Below are 22,684 nucleotides of genomic sequence, written 5' to 3' on the forward strand. Positions count from 1 at the left end.
AATCAAGTATAATGATATCTAACAGTGATTAAAATTACTACCATATAAAACCCTTCGATGCAAATCTTTAGATAGTGTTAATTTTAAAAAATTGGTGTATTATTCCAAAAGCTAATCAAGTAGCTTTTGGAATAATACACCAATTTTATTTTATATTTAGAATAAAAATTCTATTTCCTTATTTACATCCTGATTAAGATAAAGTATGTTGAATGAAATAGGGATATAAATATTATGTCTCATAAAAAAATTGTATTGATCCATACACTTTTCAATAAGTTATAGGATTATAAAGTTAAAAATGTAAAAAATAAAATCGAGAATTTTCATACAAAAATAGCATTTGGTAGCCATTTTCACCGTGAATACAAAATAAAGTCCAAATTTTTTTTTTTCATGATAAAGTATATTACATTAGCTTTAATTTAAGATATATATAAAAGTGTCAAAATTTAGGGAACACTTTCAAAAATTAATTTGAAAAAGTTGTCATTTTGAATACCCCTCCTGTGGTCAGATAAAGGGTCAGATTTATAAAAAAAAATATACTAAATGAAAGGTAAATAACTTACGTATCTATAAAAAAAAATTATATTAATTTGATAATTTTTAAAAACATTATGGCAGTTTTAAGTAAAAAAAATTTTAAAAATGTTGAAAATTAACATTTTTTTAATTTGTAATTTTTTTTTGGAGATTTCCCCCATTTACGGGGAACGAGGGAATTTTTTTAAATTTTTGAGGATAATATCTTTGAATATTTACGATTTATGATCTTTTGACGTATCGTTGAAAGAAATCCGATCGGTGAGAGCTGAGAAAAAGTGGTAACAGACACACACAAAAAAAATAAAACATTTAGTAAAATTAATACCTTCTCAGCTTCGCATCGAAGCTAAAATACGATAGTTAAATACTAAAAACTTAAACACAAGATAATTTCATTTTTGCTAAATACTATGTATTCAGTGACCTAAAAATTTAAAAAAATATCTCTACAGTTTGGAATCATAAATTAAGTGGCAATATTTACGGTACGCAAGATGGGCATTTAGCCACCTTAAGAAAATCAAATTAATGTGAAATACAATTAATCATGTGTGATTTTTGTTATCACTAAAATTTTTTTTTACATTAACATGGATTATTCTCAAATACAGCTAGGGATATACTAATAGATAACGAATAATTTCACCATATGTTACCATTTTCCAATAAAAAATTTAATATAGTGTGTTATCCATGTATATGTCTTTTATTTCACTGAAGAATTTGGCGTTAAACGTTAAACGTAGAGGAGTGGTTTCAATAACAAGGCATTATCCTTAATAGAAAATGATTATGTCTATTTTTATCAGCTACTTAGAAAATCCATAGATTTGCGTGTTTATTTATTGAAATTCGAAAAATTAATTTATTAAACTATTTTTTTTTATATAGATTAAAAAAAAATTTGTTTAAAATATTTTCTTTTATAATATCAATTTAAAAATTAGGTTTCCATTTAAGAAAATTAAGATTAAGGTTTTTTATTCCTGAAGGAATGAAAAAATTAATAATGTAACTATATATCGTTTAGATAATTTTTAAACTAATTATATTTTCTCTTTAGAAATTTCTCTAAAGTCTCAGTCTTTTCTGAGAATAAAAGAGTCTTAAGAAATTTAGATTACTCTGTATATGTAGTTGTCTATAGTAATATTAAAATAGCGTGCATAAAGATCAACATTTTTTGTCCTCCCCTCTTTAAAAAGTGAAATATCTTTATTATCATAAGTATATAAAAATTATGGAACCATTTTTTGTAATTAATTTTATGTATCTTCAAATAATTAGGATACATAAAATCAAATTGATACACCATGTTCAGTGTAAAAATAATAATTAGATTGTAAAGATTAAAAATATACATTTTTACTTCAAAATATAAAAATTAATACAAAATATTATTATCAATCTTGTTAAAAGATTAATATAAAAGATAAAATATTACTCTTTATATTTTATAGATAATCTATAGTATTTCATATCAACTTATTTTTATTTGCAGGTTTCTATTTAATTTGATAGATAACTTTTTTCGAAGGAATAAAATACACATCCTGCAACCACAATTGACGCCACTTACTCATCTTCATATCGAAACAAAAATAACAATTTTTTAATTCTCATAATATATTTAATTTATTAATAACAAATTCATTATTATAAATTAAAACAAAAAAGTTATAATAATAAGTTTAGCCTAATTTTTTTTATAAATGCCTGTTAATCTCAATTTGAAAGACACAAATAAATAGGTCAAAGTTGACACAGCGTCCCAAGTATATTGTACGACTCTTTTCTAATACAATTAAATTACATTTAGAATTTCAGAAAAAAAATTAAATATTTTATTAATTTTATCTTTAATGCGTATTGGTTTTTCTAAGTGGTTTTTTTTTTAAGATCTATCTATATGACTAATACGCTCCTGAAAAAGTACATTTCTATCCAATAATTTGAGAAAATTGGAGTCCATAAAATAGTTATAAGTAAGGTTCTACCTATAAATTTCGATTCAAATTAATAAAAACTATGGATTACATTGAGAAAAAATTTTAAGATGTATACTTCCTATCAGTAACGTTTTCAAGTCAGTAGAGCTTACAATGAAAATTTATAGATCAAATTAGACCTACTTAACATTTTTATTTTAACGTTTCGATTTAGTTTGAATATAATTCTTATACAACTCATGTGTGAACAAATTCCACTGAAAATAATTATATACTATCACTAGAAATTTATGAATATTTAGTAAGGAACACTTTGACGTACTCTACGTTAACATAATTTTACGTAACTTAAAAATTGTTAATAATGAAAAATTTAATCAGTAAAAATTTATAAAATATATTTAATTTTATCTATACTTTTTATATTACTTCCAGATAAAATGTATGTTTATTACTAATTGTTATCTTGATAACAAACGTCATAAATAATAATCTCTCTAATTATGATTTATTTATATTTGTAAATTTAATACAAAACAACCAAGCTTATATTCGTTTTTTTCATTTTATTCCTTATTTTTATTACTATAATAAATGCTATGAATGTTAATATATAAATATAAGTTTAAATTACTCTAAAATAAGAATGCTTTCGTGAAAGTATTTTATATTTAAGTATGATCAATTTTCACACTTGTTGCATCTTGCATAAGGATTGTAAATATTTGAGCGGTACAGTTAATTAACTAACACACACAAATAATAATGTGTTACCTACCAATTTCGTAACATATAAAAATCACGTTTTTTTTTTTTTTAATTAAGCAGAATAAAACTAATAAATAAAATTGACGAATTAGGATTAGTTACTAGCATAAAAAACATCTATAACGCACGCACTAAGTTCGAAGACCATGCGACCGAGTCAAAAACACAGAGCAGACTGAAACCACGAATTTCGAAGTGCGGCAGCCGCACGAGTCTTGTTGAAGGGCCTAGCCCAGTAACGCACCGCCCACCCTTCTAAAAAATAGCTTATTCAATGTAACATAATACACGAAAGTTAAGAATAAAATTTTTTTTATTTATTTTCTAAATATCATTAAATGTACGACATACGTGTTACTATCATGTATATTTACAGTAAATAATATATTAAAATCTATATTAACTTATGATTTTTAAAAATAGACAAGTGTATTATTCTAACGAAAGCAATATCACAACAATTTAATAAATACTTAAGTATTAAAGATCTATAAAATTAATTAATGAGAATGTAAATATCTACGATTTTAAGACGTTTATTTTCTAGCTAGATATATTTTACGCTTCTAGAAATCTACAGATCCGCTTAAAATTATTGTATAAGATAGACTTTTATAAACTAAAAGCAAAATAAAATTTGAACTATGAAAAGAAAGAAAAAAAATGATTTAACCAAAATATTTAATTTTATAAAATCTTAAAATAGTTTAAGTTATTAATGAAAATAATAATAAATAAACTTTTCTGTCATACAATACTTATTTTTTTATACATCCTATACAATAATTTTTATTAGATACATGAAATAATACAAAAATAAATAAATTACCTAATAATATTACTCAAAAATATTTAGATGTACTCCTAAAGTATCTTTAAATACCATTTTATTAGTACAATTGTATACTTGCATAAAATTAACATGCGCAAACCAAAATAATATCCTTCTAAAATTATGTGCGTGAAAAAAAAGGCTCATAACTAAGTCAGAAATAAACAGATTTCAACGACATTTTTTGTGTATCTTTGGAACAGGTAAAAATTTCAGAATTTTAATTGAAAAACATTGGAGGCAATGAGTGTTTTTGATAAAGTCTTTAAACTCTTATGCTGAGCTAAAAAAAATTTAAACAAAATTGACATGTGCAAACCAAAATAATATTCTACTAAAAACTATGTTCATTGAAAAAAAAAGGGCTCATAACTCAGTCAGAAATAAACAATTTTCAATATTTTCAGTATATCTTTGGAATGTTCTCTAGACAAATCTTGTAAAAATTTTAGAACTTAAAAAGAAAAACTCTGGCGGCAATGAGCATTTTTGATAAAATTTTAAAGACCATGGTGTGCTAAATAAAATTTTCTTATCTTCACAAATAATTTTCTAGAATAACGTTATCGAGCTCTTTCATTATAAAAAATATTTTGAAAATGGTACGTCATCAAGTAATTTTTTCCAGCATTAGATAATTTTTTAATGTTTATTTATAAAATAAGATTAGATTATTTGAATAATGATAAACAAATACAATTATCATTGGTCTTCCAACATGTTGCGACTTACACCATTCTTAAAATTTTAATTCGTCCGATTTTCGTTTATTTCAATTAATATTTTAACATTTTACAGAAGCCAAAAAGTTAATGTTTGATCACTAGCTTAACGTTAATTTTTGAAGATGGCATACTACTTATAACGTCTTTGTAGTTTAAAATTCAGTTTTATCATTGATAAGAATGTAAAATAAGGTTATGTCGTGAGCGCTGTGTTGTGATAATATTTATTTCAATAAAAAGTGAAGTTTGAATTAATAGTTAACAGAAGTTTTAAAGAGTATTGAATTGTATATACTGCGTAGGATATATTTTATTTCCTTTAGTACGACTAACTAGTTTATTAACTTTTATTTTATTAAAGTTATGTACATTTAAATTCAAACTTTGTTTAAAATATTTTCCAATAACCACTGAAGTAAGTTATATTTTATATTATATGTTTTGAATAAATAATAAGTTGATTAAATAACAATAAAATCGTTCTATTTTTATTGCAGTTTAATAAAAAAAAGTTGTACATGGTTGATAGTAATTCTTCTTCAATTAAATAGAATAATTTTTGCCCTTGTTAAAATCTATATATTTAAACCCTTAAATAGCTACTAATAAATTTTTAGTGGAAATATTGTATAGTAGTTTGAACTTTTGTAAATATATTATCCAAAATACTAATATTGTTTATGGAAAATCATACCATATATTGTTTTAATGCTTGATTGGGTAAATTCATTATTATTTATGCATTAAAATTTTTGTTGAAGACTATGTAAGTGGAAAGAACATTATCAAAATTTAGATTTTTTTATTTACTTTTTTAAATTTTTTGTATATTGAAATTATTGAGTTTTAAAATTATAATTATAGAATTTCTAAATCAAATTTCGAAAGTATTACACTTATCTCTAACATTCTTGATTTGAATTACCAATGTGAATGTTAAGTATAGGTACTTTATTCATTTGGTCCCACAATTATTTATTTTATAATGATAAATTTATTTGAAAATCTAAGCAAATGTTAAACATTATGAAAATCCTAATTTAAATGTAAATAATTTCTATTGTGTATTAATAACTCAATTAATTTTTTGTTCCTGCAATTCTTTCATTTGTCTACTTAATAGACTAACTGAATTTTGTTTTAAATAACTCTATAGATGGACCTAAAAATTAGATTGACTTTCCATGCAAATACATAATTTGCCTATTTTTTTTTATTTTATTGACAATATATATTCTGAAATGATATCATTACATAAACAATCTATTAAATTTTGTTATTTTTTCTTGATATCTATTTATATAAATTAAAAATACATTATACATTTTGTATGAATAAGCTAAAAACTAATAAATAACAAATAAAAATTTTCGACTGAACTATAATATATTTGAAAAATTATTTTTCAACCTCTTTATCATAATCTGATTTTCCAAAATTCAATTTTTTTGGAAAAATTGAAGAATTATTAGATGAATTATTATTATTTTCTGTACTTAATAAACGTTCTGGTGATTTGCTTTTTGATTTAAAATGCATTTTTGTCGCCAGATGTCGGAACCTAAGAAAATAAATTTTAATTTGTTATTAAAAGTATCATATAAATAACTAAAATATAGATGGTATCACACAAAGTTTTAACTTATTTAATAACTTTTGATTCGTGAAATATTTTGCATTACTTATTTTTTTAAATAATTTTTGCAGTTTTGGACTATGTTAAAAGCATATTTTTTATTATTTGCCTATAATAAAATATATATATATATATACATATAAAAACTTAAGATCCTACACAAGCTCTCTCAGTAGAGACCAATATATTAATTAACTTTACCTTACTGGCACATCATTTCCCTCTTTGTCATCAAATACACCTTGGAAAAGGAATGCTAAAGGCCAACTTATCCATGAACCCCTATAAATATTTATGATTAATACTAATTTCAAAAATTCTAGATGTCAAAATAAATTATTACGCAGGTTGTGTAATAGAATCATCTCCATCATTAGCTGTTAATGATAGTCCATCATGTATTTCATCATCCATTGAACTTAAATGAGTATGTCGTCGTGATCCAGGTGAAGATCTTGCAATTTTAGGATTATAAATTTTAGGGTCACTAACCATGCGAACGAAAAATGATCTTTTATAAGCCAAATCATCTTTTTTCTTACGTTCAGTCAACTCAAATACTTCATCAACTTGTTCCTAAATAAATTAATTGATGATTAATAGTTTCAAAAATAATATACTTTCTAAGCTTTATCAGTATTGGGATTAAATCTTGAATATTCTCTATTTCTTACTTCTCGTTTCTCAACATGTTCTTGCTCATCAAATAAAACGGAATCAGCTGTTTCTCTAATAATTTTCCAAGCATAATCTAAAATTTAGTTAGTTATTTTTAATACTCATAAGAAAATTTTCTGCAAAATGTTCTTTCACTTAAAATTAGTTTATAGCTAGTTAATTCAAAATTTAGTCATAAATACTTTTAGACTATGTTATTATGCATATAAATTACCTTGGATTTCATAAAATTTTAAGCTTATAATTTCATGTTAAATTATAGAAATTCAAGAATAAATTATTTATATATGAAATATAGAATAGAATTTATTAATCCAAAGGAATTATACATAGGTGAGACTGGACCGATTTACTTAAAATTTCTAACAAGTATTTTATTTTACAAGCTTGTAAGGACTTATTACTAAATCCACCTAATTTTCCTTTTTAAATTATGTTCCTTTAATTTTTTTTTAATTAATTTTATATTTGTAATTAGTTAAAAAAATTATAAAACATTTTGGATTTTTCATTTTAAACGAGAAGTTGTTAAAATTATTAAATATGATTATTTAATAAATAATGTAACATTTAAAGTTCTTACCTAATTTTATTCATTTATAAAATGTTGAGTTACTGAATATTTTTTTATAAATAAATACTAGAAATATTAAGTAATGTTGTTTTAAATATTTATTTTTAATTAAATTAATTCATAAAAAAAATGTTTAAAATGTATTTCTATATATCAAGTAAACAATGGAATAATAGCATATTTATCAGTAGTGACTTAAGGTAGTTTTAGTTACGAAATCCTTACATGTTATTAGTATTCTAGCGAAAATATGAAAATATAAAAATGTAGTATGTGGTATGATATATATTAAGAATCGTTTTATTATAAGTTATAAAGATAAACTATTCGATATTAACATGACTTTGATTGATATTATTAATAGCTTTTACACATTTTGAGTGCATAATAGTTAGTTAACGCAAATTTTAAACAATTACAAATATTACAATTTATAAGAAATATTTTTATAAGGAAAATACTGTATTAGTATTATTAATTGATTATTTTTTTAACAATATTTTTATATAACAATGTATTTTACCAATATCTTCTTCTGTAGCGTATTCTGAAACCACACAAAACCTGATGACGTACTTATCGTGCACTAAAGCTGGCACCATATGAAGTTTTCCAGATTCATTAATGGTTTCTAAGAGCTTTTTGTTTAATTTATTTGATGGATCGTTTTTCAACCGAAAACAAACTAAACCCATCTATTTAAAGTAAAACATTAGTGTTCTAAAAAAATGTTCTACATTACCAGTTACAATTTAAAACGTAAATTACCTTTACGTCATTAGAAATTTCGTACTTATTGTCACTTCTCACCAATCTTTCAAATCGCTTTGCTAATTGACAGTGACGACGTATGTATTTTTGAAGTCCAGTTATTCCATAAGTTCTCAATACGAACCATAGCTTTAGAGATCTAACAAAATAATTTATCGCTGTCCTTATTATTATACCTCCGTTATTTAATTTATTTAACTAACCTAAAACGCCTGCTCAATGGTATTCCCCAATGTCTGTAGTCGATAGCTCCAGCATAACCATGTTGCAAGTAAAGTGGATCCACCACTAAGGCGCACGTTAGTTTATAACGATCTTTAACCCAGAGACAAGAACAATCGAAATTAGTTAATAGCCATTTATTAGTATTAAGATTAAACGAATCTGCGTATTGTATGCCGTTCATCAAGTATCGAAATTCTGGACATATGAAAGCACTTCCTGCATACGCTGCATCTACATGCAACCAAACTGTATCAAACTGTTGACATACCTGTCCGATTTCTACAATATTATCATAGGAACAACAAGAGGTGGTTCCTAAAGTTGTTGAAACGAAAAATGGTATTAACCCCATAGCTTCATCTTGTTCCATAACCTGTAATATAAAATCTTTTTAATATTTTACTATATTATACTCAAGCACAAAGTCTTTTTTTCGGGAGCGCTTCTAAACATAATTAACAACTTGTACTATAATCGACATACTTGACTCAAAGTTGAACCCCTCAAGCTGTTGTTTTCGTCGGGTTCGAGAATACGAAGCTTAACAAATGCCATCATGGCGCCTTTTTCCACACACGAATGTGCTTCTTTAGAACAGTAAGCCATCAATTTCGATAGTAATACTCCTTCTTCAATAAATGGATGTAGTTTTCGTAACCTTTTGATTGCTTGAGCCCGGGCGGCCAACATACATACAAAAATGCATTCACTAGCTGAACTCTAAGTAACCCGAATTAAAATGAGTTCACGTAAAATATACATAACTTTCCTTGAATGAAATGATGTGAGACATATTCCCATAAAATAATAATAACTAATAAGTAGTTTACCTGAAGGACACCGCCACCTTTACCATTAGGTATTTCGTTTATGCACTCTCCATTGTTTTTCAAACCGTCTGTGTAAACAGAATTTGTAGTTTCACCGGGAAATGTCAAAAATTCCTCTGGTAAACCGATAGCTTTTCCGAGCCAATCCAATACTATAGTTTCCAATTCAGTGCACGACGGACTTGCGGCCTTAACGTTATAGACATTATTACAAAAAAAAATTAATTTAGTAAACTTAAACTAAACAATATCGTTGCTACTAAAAATGCCTAAGTAGTGTTAACTAAACAAAATCTTTAAGAAAACAACTAAAATAAGTATTTTGAGTCGTATAATTTGCGCACTTTTAAACCATCAAAATTATCTTCACTGGTTTTTTTTTCGTATGATTTCAACTTTATGCAAGAACCTAAAATCCTTACCCATGAAAATCCAATGCATGATATAGAATCTGAGAGCATGTCTGCTAATATTGACGGATACGAATTACCAGAAGGAAAATATGCATGAAATCTTGGATGTTGCCAATGTGTCACCTAAAAAATATTTTTATTTTTACTGTTGGTGAAATTTTCTTTTTTTTTTTCAGATACTTGTAAAATAAAGATTCTTCAACTATAACTGTCCATTCATTGTTATTAAATGTAACTACGTATCATATTAGTAAGTTTAATTTATTATCATGACTGTCATAATATACACTAATATTTGAATAAAAATCATTATTTTATCACTTTAAACAAAAAAATAACAGTCAGTATATTGATTAAAATTACAAGTATACAATCATAGGCCGCTCTATATATTCATAAATAAAATTGAAAAGGTATTTAATTTTCAAATTAAAATATTTGAATCTAAATAAAATTATTTATAAATAAAAAAATTACAATTTTTTACAATAATTTTGATATAGAGCATGTGTCCTATCTAAAACACAGATACCAAATATATTTGTGAAATAGTTCTTACTTAAAGAGTATATTTGTAATATCTTGTAAAATAGTTAATTCGATTGATCTTGTTTTAAGTTACAGCTACCTACTTTTTTATTGACTTTTTGGTATTTATATTTATTTCACTATAAACTTATGTGTTTCATGTGTTACTCACCCCAGGCATAATAATTCTCTCTACGTCTTTCAATATAGCATCAAATGATTCTGGCTGTACAGGCGCTTCTAGTGGAATTTCTTTTTTTAACCAACCGGGGGTGACTGTAGGCGTCACTCGTCTATCTTTTATTGTCTCTAAATACTCGCATATATAATCAACCATTTCTTTTCCATATTTGCGAAATTGCTCCGTATCCATTTCGTGTAATGTGTTTTTCCTGTTGAATAAAAATATATAATTATCAATTTCACTATAGGTAATGTTTTATCATTTCGCGTTCAAAATCTCAATGTCAAGGAACGGTGGTTAATTTATTTTTCCTCGGCAGAGTTTTGTAATAATCTAAGTTGTCATACACATAAAAACCAAATACAGATTGACAGAGACCACTTCACGTCAACCACAGAATATTATTCCTACCTTTACATTTATTCTGGTCTCCATTTCATTTAAGTTATAGTACATAGGAAAATTGAAAGCTGTATTTTAATTAATTCTATCAGGGTTCTTACTCTGTCATTTTTAGTTCACCTTCTATGGAATTCAATCTAAGTTTTGCCGAAAAAGTTAACCTGTTACGCTTAGAAAAAAGAGTTGAATATTTTTTGTGATAAGTAATTTGCATTTTATGTCGTGTAACAAATAATATAATATAATGTAAATTACATATTATGTAAATTTGGAAAATGAATTTACTGAATAACATATTTAATTTTTATTAAATTAAAAATTTCAATCTTTACAGTGAGTTATTATAATTATAATAACTTATTAGGCGCTTAAAGATCCCAATTAAATATAAATATAACATATGTATATGTGTATAAAATATTATACATATATCTATTTTATTTATATAAAAGAAGTATAAATTAATATTACACTTAAAATTGTAAGTTTTATAGTTTTAATTTTCACAAAAAAAAAAACAATTATTATATTTTTTAATAGGAAAACTCACGTAGCCCCTACCTCTTTTTTTAATTTATTTATGTTATGATAACTAATACTTTTAAACAGCTAATTATTATTTGGAACTAATATAAATTTTAATGAATTAAAGTGTCATTTTTAGTAATAAACTTAGATTGTGGTATGAAATTCTATCTTAAAATTATTTTACCAGTGTAAAATATATATTATACTATCAACATTAGCTTGAATTCCGTAGATACTATAGTTGTTGAGCAAATTAATAAAATTGTAATAACAGGCTTCTAAAACAATTTTAGTCATATATTTTAGTTTTCACTTCACTCCTAAAAAAGATTCGGAGATTGTTTCTACTTTTGATCTTTATACAACTAATATCCTCCCCGCTAAAATTTTCTTTACGCATAATTAGAAGTATCTAGCATATCCAAATTTAACTTTTATTCTAATTTGTAACTTTTTAAGACGTTATTGTTCAACCTTGTATGTATGTATGTATATATACATTTTTTTCATTCAATCAGTTGGACATACAAATTTTCTACCAACTTTAATGAACTAAACATTTATCATCGCAGGTAAAAAGTTATATCTGTTCCACTTTATTATAGCCCTGTACTTGTCTTTATTATAACTTAAAATCATATATATCTTAGTTTTATTAAGGAGGATCAATGAAACAACGACATGAATTAATTCTTGCGAAAATAAAATTTACCATTTACCTATTTCATCAAATTACAGATATTCTTTACTTAAAAATATTTTTAAATACTTATTTATATTTTTTTAAGTAACTAGTGAATTAAGCTTTAAATTAAGTCGAAAAAATAAATTATTGCTTTGTTCACACTCTCTTTTATTTGAAATTACGTCTAAGACTATCTTCTTAATAAAATAATTATTATTGCGTTACTATTTTATACATAACTAATTTATTAAATTATAATACATCTTAATATACAACTAAAATGGCCGGTTATTATTAAATAATAAAATTAAGTTCACCTTGTAAATAAATATTATAGAAAATATAGTGTACTTACTTTTCCTTGTATACGAATACGTTGCGTCCAATACGGTTAGTGGATAAGATAGTTGTGAGGGACGTCCGAACTTTAGTGATGCGCGAATCCAATGACAGCATAATTTTTACTGCATAATTTTGTCTGTAGATTGATATCACGCTTAAAAACTCCCCAATATACTTTTAAATTCAATAAAATCTATTAACGATCTCATTTTTAAAAAGTTACATTACTAAAAAAATCATAGTCATAGATATAATTTTTATTTATTGTCGATTTATCTAAACTGTTGCAAATAAAACTTATCCTTAACATTATAAATTCAAATACTATTTCTTAATATTTTGGTCTATATTAAATATAGACCAAAATTTTAAATTTGAAAGAATATTTGATGTGGAGTAATTGCCTAAAACGGCAATTTTAAAGATGTATACAGTCAGTATATGCTAAAAAATAATTTTTTTTTATACATATATTAAAATTGTAGGTAGTTTTCTTTATATGTTTTTTTTTATTTTGTAGAAACTATTTTTAATAACTTACAAAAAAAAACACATAATTATTATTTATTCAAGTTTTATTTATTTAAGCCAAGCCCTTAGAAAATTATGTACAATTAAAATTTTTATAAAACTAGATTTAATCAAAATCATTACGTTAAAAAAATTATTTCGTAACTTTTATAAGTTTTCGTTAATAGATAAATTTTTGATCACTTTCAAATTTAAATATGTACACTTACTATTAATACTTATCGTTAAATTGATATTGATATTCGATATAGTTGATATTTTAATAAACTCTACCTATATGAGCTACTCAATGGGATATGATTACCTTTTTCATTGTATGTATGGTACGCATATAAGGATAAAAATGTTCATTACTCTAGTCTAGAGAGGAGGCTCAACTTTTTAGATTCATAATAAGTATCTGGGTTGATTTTAACAATAGTAAATATTATGAATAAGTAACAACAAAAAGTACAACTTCTTCATCAACGTAAGTTTGCAAAGGGGTCAGAAAATTCCTTTTCGTGGCTAATTAACTGTGATCAAACTGATTATTATGTTAACTATTGGAACTTATTATCTGTTAGTTTCAACTTTATACACATGTTCATTGAGTTATTATTGTATTATACGCAGGAAATGAAAGTTTTTCCTCTTCATCTCGTTTATAATGAAAATATATACTATATGTCTATCCTTGTAATTTATCACTAAATTCCATCATAATTTTGTAAAATAATGATAGATGATTATTCTAATATAACAATATAACTTCAAAAATCTTAATTTAAAAAAAAAAAAATTGTATAATTTCAAATGAATGAAATGCATAGAAATTGTTGTTTCTGAATACTAATTAAAGTTGGTTCATATTCAATATAAGCTGTGAGATTTAATTTTAAATTGTAAGGGTTGATTTGGTGTTGAATTTCATTTACTATTTACCAAACAAAAATTTTAATAAAATTTAAACTATATTAAAAATATTAATTTAAAAACTAAAAATTATTAAACTCAAAAGCCACAAAAAAATTACTGAAAAATCGTGGGTATGTATTTCTGAAACAATGTTAACTATTATCAACGCTAAACACATACATACACAAACATTTCTTAATCAATATAACTTATTTCCAATTTGGTAATTTGTCTCAGTGGGATGAATAATTATTGATCTCTTTAATGATTCTTGAGTTCATTAAAAATTCGTCGAGGAAAAACAGGCCAAGGTCTTTCGAACAGATCGTGAAGGAATTCTTATCTAATAATTTTTCGCATATACATAAATAACGGCTTGCCCTATCTGATTAAGGGTTCTCACTATTACATATATTATTTGTATGCAATAATATGGTCAACAAAATCATTAAAACTTTGATAAAATTAAAATTGTATATTCAGACAATTCAATAAAATTTACTGTTAACTTAGACGTAAAATGATAGAGAATTAATTAAGTGAACACGAAGGGGTAACTTTGCCAAGCTTTGAAATTGGTATTTATCAGTCTACCGAATAAGTATGAAAGGAATCCTAGGAATCTAAAACGATTGCTTTGGAATGTTCATCATATTATTCCATAATATCCTTGTAGCCCAATAACCTGGACACCGAGTGATATTATCTGATGTTAGTGCTATTGATTCTATTTACTTGTACGACTTACTAATGATTTTTTTTGTCTTCGTAAAATGACCTGTATATTTTAGGTAATTATTAGCCTATTATAATTTTATTAACACTGAAGCACTCTAAAGTAATTTTTAATTTGATAACGTTTTTATGATTTTAAACATTTTACCTTTAATTAGAGTGTAATACAAGTTGAAAATAATAGAGTTTTAACCCAAACTGTTCAGTTCACAATTCTGTACCTCTTAATGCACAACGGCTAAATTTTAAGCGATTTATGTATTTGTTGGTTTTTAACTATAAATAAACTGTAAAATAATATTTCTTTAAAGTACGTACTATTTTTATCATTGATTATACATTATAATCAGTTTTATAATTAATTAATTCTATAATTTTACCAATTTGTATATTTCTAGTGGAAACCATTAAACCTAAGTGTGTGTACCAAGAAGAACGTTGGACACGAGCTATGATTACCATTGACAATCTACCAGAAAATTTTATTCATTTACAGGTAAATAACCATTCCAAAATTCGTAATATGCTCGGATTTGCTGTTAAAAACCTGAAGGAAGCTGATCATTTAGTATGCAGTGCTAGTGGTCCATCAGTGAATAAAGCTATAACATGTGCTGAAATATTAAAACGTCAAATGCCTGAATTAAGACAAATTACAGGGATAGGATATAGAAAGTAAGTGATTTATGAATGATCTATTGACAAGAATAGTAAAGTGACACAACTAGATAATTTAAATTTTTCTGATTTTACTTAAACATGAACAAAAATGTAAAATATTACGTTAGGACAGTTAAATTAATTAAACTTTTGTAGTTTCTGTTTGATCAATTTTCGAAAAATTAATTGGTAATTAAATAATAAAAAATGTTCCGTTTTATTTTGCTCGTCTTATAAAATTGATTATTTTTAAATTATATATTTATATTTGAATGGAAAAAGTTGTTGTGTAGATGAAAAATGGCTAATTATATAGTCATATATACACCTTTTCCACAGCATATATTTTAAAATCATCATAACATTTGAAATTTTGGACCAAATGTTTTTTTGGTTGTTATGTATCTATTTAAGAAAAACTGTAGCACATTGAGGTCGCGGCACAGTATGAGCGTGACATGTTGAGACTAGTATAGATGATATCTAACAGTGATTAAAATTACTATCATAAGAAACACTTCGATGCGAATCTGTAGATAGTGTTTAATTTTAAGAAATTGGTGAATTATTCAAAAGCGAAATTCTAAATCAAAAATAAATAGGAAAAATTGCAAAAAATTCATTGCCACAGTTTTTTAAATTTTTTTTTCTGTATTATAAATAAATACTTATTTGTGATATTTTTGTATGCAAAATAAAATTTTGTAGGAAATTTATTTTTGAAATAAAAAAAAGTAAAATTTATGGCTTCTAATTATACATGTTTAAAATTAAATAAGTTTAGTATTTCAAAAATAACTTTCAGTGTCAGGATGATAAAGGAAGAAATTGTACTAGGTGAAGTTTCTAAAACTATAACAACCCGTAGATTACCATCCATACACATTTTGCTATCAAAAAATCATCTCAAACCAGATTTACCAGGGTAAGCATATAAAATTTATCAATCATATTTTTTCTTTATTGGATATTGTAAGTATTAATACAAAAATTATAAATTTAATTTATAAAATACTTAATAGTTAAAACATAAATGCTTGTGATTAATCTTCTAGAACTCATATTATTAATAATTATATTAGGTATCAAGGAGCTGATAAATTAGCAGATCATGTTAATAGGCCTGTGCCCCGTAAAACATATGATAAAGACGAATATCGTGGCACAAAAGAGAGCAAAATTAAGGCTCCTTAATTGATGTTGATCCATCTTCTTCAGTTCGAACACCTTGCATTATTGCTTCAGGCATGGGTACAATCAAATTTTCTTTTGCCATTAGGCTATACTTGATGACAAACTTAGTAAACCGTTTGCATAAGTATGTTTCATTCTGTAACATTAAATAGTAATAATGTATGTATAATTGTTATTAGATACATAGTTATAAGTATGAGTAATCAATACAATATGTATAAACAATTTTCTTTCTAATTTTATCTTTTTTGTTTACCTCAAATTTGTTGTAAATATTTTGATGATGGTAGTATGCATGTGAAAATATTCTGTATACACGACGGCACACAGATCCTAGTTTTGCTACTGATGATTCTTTTATATTCACTCTACATTAAAACAATAATATTAAATTTTAATTAAAATATAATTGTTATTTTAAAACATGTTTATTATTCAAGATATGATATATAAAATAAAAATTCATGATTAATTAGTTTATTATTTATATTCAATGTGTTCTCTCAACTTAATTCTTATACTTGAGAAAATGTTTTAAAGTACCCATTTTTATTTTTTTAAGTACTATTAGTACTCAATTTACATATTTATGACAGAAAATAAAAATTTACATTTAACAATTTAATTTCTTATTTTGGGATTTATTCTGTAATTTAAGATACATAAAAAAACTATTTATATTAATTTTACTATAAAAATGTTTTTAATAAAACAACATAACAATTTTATCAAGTTTGACTTAACCTGCTAGGAAAATATTTGTTGCTGTTTAACAAACAAGCAGCTCCATCAAGAGTATGTCGTGTATAATCAATTGCTGGACATTCTTTAGGTGTTTTATGAGCGGCACACAAAAAAATCCATTGTTCTGTAGATGTCATTTGACTACATGTATCAGGCAGACATTCACTTTGCAACTCAACTGCAAGCCCATTAAGTTCCATACAAAATTGACTACAAAGCAAATGAAACATATAAAATTAATATTATAGATAAATACTTGTTAAAATACTGGTTGTAAGTTTTCTTATTCTCTCTAGCATAAACAATAGCTTTTAAGAAAGGAAATTAAACATAAAATAATATTAGTTAATAAAAGTACTATTATTTTACCGTAAATGTTCATATTTCCATACACCTTCTTCTTGAGAATCAGGAGAAGTTAAAATCAAATCAATATTACTTGGATCTTTGCGGATTTGCTGTTGTATAAATTCTTGAACAGCTAAAGTACTTTCCATTTCTTCAAAAGGTTCATCTGGCCATTTTCGAAAAAACTTAGGAAAAATAACACATTTAAAAATAATAACTAATATTACTATGAAAAGTGTAATAATTATCTTACTTTTGCTTTAGTACCAGGTTTGTTGCGTTTTAATAATTTTTTTATGGGTTCTGCCATCTTCATGTTTTTATTTTAAATATATTTTATTTTCATGAAGTCCTCTTTTTACAATTTGAAGTTGAAGTAAAACGGTGATTTTTAAAATAATATTAAAAATTATATACTAATATGAAATAATTTTCTTTATTTTTATCACTTGTTTAAAAGAACATTTTTTTTTCAACTATCATTTTATGCTAAAAATTGAAATCAATATATATTATCACTCAAAGTTTGATTACATTATTTTGTTATATTAACCAAAATACCATAATCATACCTCAGACTATATGAAAAGGTAAAATCTATTATGTGCACAGATATGGAAAAACAAAAATTAATTGGTGATTATAACTATATCAGGTTAATAATTTTAAAGGTTATTCATAATAAACATTTAATATTTATGATCAACGATATTGAAATAAATTTAATCCATTTTCAGCGTTGTCAAACGTACCATTATTATGGTATTCATACCCATTGTACCGTATACCATTATAATTGTTTCGCATAACATAGGTGTGTTATCACTCCACATTATAAGATTTTAAGGGAACTACATAACTCATGTAATATTGTTAACACTTTTTTTTAGAAAGACCTTTTTATTATTATATAAAAACAAAATGAGTAATAAAAAAAAAAAAATTTTAAATTAATTTTAAGTATTATAATTTATTTTCTATTGTATTAAAAAAGGTTTTTGAAGAAATTAAAAATGATATATATTCTTTTATTTGAAAATCTAATAATAATCTATCTAGTAATAATCTAAAATTCTTTAAATGCCTAAGGAAGAGGAAGTTCATGAGGTTTCAACCACATGGAAACTTATATATCCGTCTGTTATACTATTTACAATTGTCAAATTGTGTGTTTTAACACCTACAGTTGGTAAAAAAAATCAAATATCATAGTATTCACTGTATCTCGAAATTTTTATTTCATAGTAAAGTATATTATATGAGCTTCAATTTAAGATTGAATAAAAGTGTCAATATTTCCGAAAATTTTTCAAAAATTGAGTTGAAAAAGTTTAACTTGTGTGTAATAATACTTATTTTGAATCCCCCTTGTTGTTAGGTCAAAAATCAGATTTTCAAAAAATGTATATCAAATGAAAAAAGTAAACATAAAATATTTATGAAAAAATGATTGTATTGATTCATACATTTTTCAAAAAGTTATAGTAATTTAAAGTTGAAAAAATAAAAAATATAAAATCGTAAATTTTAACAATAAAATTGAATGTTTTTTATCTACGGCAACCATTTTCACATAGAAGATAAGTCGTCGGGACAAATTTTTTTTTTTGAACTTATCGTACATTAGCTTTATTCCAGCATATGTTTGAAGCTTGGAGTATTTCCGGAACATTTTTAAAAGTTAAGTCGAAAAATAAAAATTTTTGTGCAGAAGTTGCTATTTTGAATCCCCCCGATGAGCAAATAAATGGTCATATTTTCAACAAATTTATATCAAGCGAAAAAAAAATATCTATGGTTTCAATATAAAAAAGAATTACTTTGATTTGTTCATTTTTCAATAAATTATGGTAATTTTCAAAAAAATTTCGAAATTTACCGATTTTAAAAATCGTAATTTTTTGGGGGGATTTTCACTATTTACGGAGAACGAGGGCAAAATTTTCAATTATTGAGGATAATGTCTTCAACTAGATACGATTTGTGATCTTTTTCGTATTGTTAAGAAAAATCGGTCTAGTTAGACGTCAGAAAACAAATGATAGTCACAAAAAAATATCTTCTCAGCTTTGCATCACTAAAAAGTTATAAGTGATGATGTTAAAAAATAATAACTGATAAATCAACAAATATAAAAAATTAAAGAAATGAAAACAATTTTTGGTCAATGTTGTATGTATTTTGCGAGTATTTGAGTGATTTTTCATAAACGGATTAGAGATTATTTTAGAAACCTGATACACGGTTATAATCTAGTGTGACATAACAATGACTACAATGCTGAACTGTTTTCGAGACAGTTTTTTAGATTTTTTTTCTGTACTATAAATAAATACTAAATAAAAAATAATAATAATAAACACAGCATGGTAAAATTAATAACTTCTCAGCTTTGCATCGTAGATAAAAATATTTTTTGTTTAATTCGGGGACCGTTTATACAAAAGGAATTTCATTTTTAGTCAAATCTAAAAAATTAGATGTACCATAATATTGTGCAAAATACCATAATTTTTTAGGTTGGTGTCATACTATCAATTTTAACTAGTGACAACGCTGTCTCTGTTTAGTATATTTAGCGTTAGTATCTTCTAAATTAATCGTTTTTTTAAAATTGAAAAAGTAAACAACCAATTAAGTTTTTGTGTGTTAAATGAATGATTTATAAAAAAAAAAAATTATTATAAATTTTTATTGTATTTTATTAAAATATAAACATTGTATTATGGCCGAAAATATTAAAATTGATACAGTTTCTAAGGAAGTTGAAACGCTTGATATATATATGGTAATATTGTAATATTTTGTAATCTTTCAATTAAACAAATTTAATATAATATTTTGTTATTGATTAATAATATTTTAATTGAATAATTTTCTACTGTATGAAATGATAAATATGTATGTTGGCTTTAAAAACATAAAGTTAGTACTCTTATTAAGGATTTGGCTTAGTTCAAAAAGTATTAACAATTTAATCAAGAATTCTTATTATATAATAAAATATAGAAAAATTAGCCAATTCTGGAAAATTAATTTCACAATGAACGATTTACAAATTTTGTTTTTTAAATGAAAGAGCTAGACAACGTTATTTTAAGATAATTATTTGTGAAGATGAAAAAATTTTTTTTAGCTCAGCATAAGAGTTTAAAGACTTTATCAAAAACACTCATTGCCTCCAATGTTTTTCAATTAAAATTCTGAAATTTTACCTGTGTCCAAAAATACACAAAAAATGTCGTTGAAATCTGTTTATTTCTGACTTAGTTATGAGCCTTTTTTTTCACGCACATAATTTTAGAAGGATATTATTTTGGTTTGCGCATGTTAATTTTATGCAAGTATACAATTGTACTAATAAAATGGTATTTAAAGATACTTTAGGAGTACATCTAAATATTTTTGAGTAATATTATTAGGTAATTTATTTATTTTTGTATTATTTCATGTATCTAATAAAAATTATTGTATAGGATGTATAAAAAAATAAGTATTGTATGATAGAAAAGTTTATTTATTATTATTTTCATTAATAACTATTTTTATTTCCTTTACATTTTTTCCTTTGGAACAAATTTTTTTATTATTATAGTATGCCTTAACGTTCCAACAATATTTTTTTTATGGTAGGACATTTTCCTACAATTTTTATATTAAATGATAATGAAAATTTGTATTGATGTATTAAATTCTAATACAAATTTAAATGTATGATCTTTTATTTGAAATTCTATATTATAGTATTCATTTCAATGTATTACCTTTAACTTCATAACATTAATATTAATAAATTTTATTAATATTAATGATATCAAAGATAGTGTTAAAATTGAAATATTATTAAAATATTTTGATGTCCTTAGTCATAAAATGTAAACTTTATACTGAATTTTACTAATTTTATCAATGAAATGTCTACTATATTCCTGTTAAACTGCTTCTAGTATAATACTTTAATTGCACAACACTTATTGTGCCTGGTGTAACCGCGTACTCCTACCGAAATCATTGGCCTACTTGTAAGGACAGCCCAAAGGTCCTAATGCACCATAAGTGTGTGAGACCTCCAAAGCACCACGTCTGAGGTTGAGCCCCATCTAGCTGAAGCCTAGTAAATAATACTAAACAAAGTAAAAAAATTTTTTTTTTTTAGAATGTTGCTAAATTTGAAGAAGAACAAGCATTAAACCGAAATGAAAATAAAGACTCCCAGATTTATTTTAATACTTTACACAAATGGCAAGATATAATGAAGTGGAATCATGAATTAAAAACCAAAGATAATCCATCGGTCAGTATTTTTTCTTAAATTTTTTGTTATAGATAAAGCCTTATAAAATTAGTTATGAATAAGCTCATATTTAATTTTATTAATAGAACTCATTTTAATAAATATTTTTATAGAAAGAAAAACTTGAAGAATACAAAAATGATGCGGTTCATATATTTTTAATTTTGAAAAAATTAAATAGATTAGATAAAATTCGGTCAAAACAAAAAAAAGATTTGCTTAATAAAAAAAAACAAGAAATTGATAGTAAACATTTGCAACAAGAAAATTTATTAAATGAATTATTTTACTTGAAGAAAGAGATTTCAAAATGCTTACAGTATAAGTAATAAATATTATTTGTTTTATTTTATTTGATGAATTGCACATGGAATAATTTTTATCATTGTAGATCTATTGATAGTGAAATTGATCTTGTACCATTAGAATCATTTAGTAAAGTTGCTAATTTATCAAATGAAGACATTGTAAGTAAATAAAATTTAATTATTAAATTTAAATAGAACGCATAGTGTGATTAACTATGATCGTTTTTGCACCAATAAGCTATACTATATTATCCAACAACATTTGGATAGTACTTCAAAAATCATTATTTAATAGGTTTTAATACCATTATCATAATGTTATCTAAGATTTGTTTTCATTATTAGCTTCGATGC

At 24.3% G+C, this 22,684-nt stretch overlaps 5 protein-coding genes across 14 annotated transcripts in view; 2 read left to right on the top strand and 3 right to left on the bottom strand.

The window, feature by feature from the left end:
* LOC126895446 (diuretic hormone receptor-like) overlaps positions 1–3,429 on the bottom strand; it is a 45,622-nt gene extending 42,193 nt beyond the window's left edge. For 5 of the 6 annotated variants that reach the window (XR_007701655.1, XM_050667301.1, XM_050667300.1 and 2 more), the window contains exon 1: positions 3,277–3,429. The gene's annotated coding sequence lies outside the window, so the exon portion shown is untranslated. Of the gene's footprint in view, positions 1–2,681; positions 2,756–3,276 lie in introns of all 6 variants that reach the window. The other variant, XM_050667302.1, reaches the window with a different exon arrangement.
* A 1,620-nt stretch (positions 3,430–5,049) lies between these two features.
* On the top strand, positions 5,050–17,116 carry LOC126903220 (ribonuclease P protein subunit p25). 3 transcript variants are annotated; one of them, XM_050681304.1, is made up of 5 exons: positions 5,050–5,238; positions 10,127–10,200; positions 15,181–15,457; positions 16,248–16,367; positions 16,525–17,116. In XM_050681304.1, coding segments are annotated over exons 2-5 (510 nt in total). In that variant the 5' UTR covers positions 5,050–5,238; positions 10,127–10,199; the 3' UTR covers positions 16,637–17,116. The 3 variants fall into 3 exon arrangements, with proteins under 3 accessions (XP_050537261.1, XP_050537269.1, XP_050537253.1); XM_050681296.1 differs by lacking the exon at positions 5,050–5,238 and adding an exon at positions 6,785–6,905; XM_050681312.1 differs by lacking the exon at positions 10,127–10,200.
* Positions 6,102–12,910, bottom strand: LOC126903201 (tyrosine decarboxylase). 2 transcript variants are annotated; one of them, XM_050681264.1, is made up of 12 exons: positions 12,633–12,910; positions 10,651–10,870; positions 9,960–10,073; positions 9,538–9,726; positions 9,191–9,427; positions 8,686–9,080; positions 8,480–8,621; positions 8,235–8,406; positions 7,134–7,210; positions 6,803–7,035; positions 6,661–6,741; positions 6,102–6,384 (listed from the first exon to the last, which is right to left on the bottom strand). In XM_050681264.1, the coding sequence occupies exons 1-12, from the start codon at positions 12,731–12,733 to the stop codon at positions 6,222–6,224; spliced, it is 2,124 nt and encodes a 707-aa protein (XP_050537221.1). In that variant the 5' UTR covers positions 12,734–12,910; the 3' UTR covers positions 6,102–6,221. The 2 variants fall into 2 exon arrangements, with proteins under 2 accessions (XP_050537221.1, XP_050537231.1); XM_050681274.1 differs by lacking the exons at positions 10,651–10,870; positions 12,633–12,910 and adding an exon at positions 10,510–10,642.
* On the bottom strand, positions 16,382–18,221 carry LOC126903212 (MOB kinase activator-like 4). Its single transcript, XM_050681285.1, has 5 exons — positions 17,982–18,221; positions 17,750–17,913; positions 17,381–17,590; positions 16,893–17,004; positions 16,382–16,772 (listed from the first exon to the last, which is right to left on the bottom strand). Exons 1-5 carry the CDS (start codon positions 18,042–18,044, stop codon positions 16,623–16,625), a joined length of 699 nt encoding a protein of 232 aa, XP_050537242.1. The 5' UTR covers positions 18,045–18,221; the 3' UTR covers positions 16,382–16,622.
* A 2,102-nt stretch (positions 18,222–20,323) lies between these two features.
* The window catches only part of LOC126893978 (THO complex subunit 5 homolog), a 9,535-nt gene continuing 7,174 nt past the window's right edge, over positions 20,324–22,684 (top strand). The window contains exons 1-4 of one of the 2 annotated variants that reach the window (XM_050664571.1): positions 20,324–20,516; positions 21,885–22,022; positions 22,136–22,347; positions 22,414–22,489. In XM_050664571.1, the coding sequence (XP_050520528.1) occupies positions 20,454–20,516; positions 21,885–22,022; positions 22,136–22,347; positions 22,414–22,489 (489 nt within the window). In that variant the 5' untranslated portion in view covers positions 20,324–20,453. Of the gene's footprint in view, positions 20,517–21,693; positions 21,817–21,884; positions 22,023–22,135; positions 22,348–22,413; positions 22,490–22,684 lie in introns of those variants that run through there. The other variant, XM_050664572.1, reaches the window with a different exon arrangement.

The sequence above is a fragment of the Daktulosphaira vitifoliae genome, unplaced genomic scaffold (assembly GCF_025091365.1).
Source record: "Daktulosphaira vitifoliae isolate Bord-2020 unplaced genomic scaffold, ASM2509136v1 Scaffold_1, whole genome shotgun sequence".
NCBI lineage: Eukaryota > Metazoa > Arthropoda > Insecta > Hemiptera > Phylloxeridae > Daktulosphaira > Daktulosphaira vitifoliae.

Bases quoted from the DNA above. Each gene is read 5' to 3' on its own strand.
- LOC126903220 (XM_050681304.1), top strand. The intron at 15,458-16,247 runs GTAAGTGATTTA...AATAACTTTCAG, and splicing joins ACAGGGATAGGATATAGAAA to TGTCAGGATGATAAAGGAAG. The intron at 16,368-16,524 runs GTAAGCATATAA...TAATTATATTAG, and splicing joins CTCAAACCAGATTTACCAGG to GTATCAAGGAGCTGATAAAT.
- LOC126903201 (XM_050681264.1), bottom strand. From the start codon at position 12,733: ATGCTGTCATTGGATTCGCGCATCACTAAAGTTCGGACGTCCCTCACA. The intron at 8,407-8,479 runs GTAATTTACGTT...TACTTTAAATAG, and splicing joins AAATTTCTAATGACGTAAAG to ATGGGTTTAGTTTGTTTTCG. The intron at 7,036-7,133 runs GTAAGAAATAGA...TAATTTATTTAG, and splicing joins AACATGTTGAGAAACGAGAA to GAACAAGTTGATGAAGTATT.
- LOC126903212 (XM_050681285.1), bottom strand. From the start codon at position 18,044: ATGAAGATGGCAGAACCCATAAAAAAATTATTAAAACGCAACAAACCT. The intron at 17,591-17,749 runs GTAAAATAATAG...TTTGCTTTGTAG, and splicing joins TGGAAATATGAACATTTACG to TCAATTTTGTATGGAACTTA. The intron at 16,773-16,892 runs GTAAACAAAAAA...TTAATGTTACAG, and splicing joins ATATTTACAACAAATTTGAG to AATGAAACATACTTATGCAA.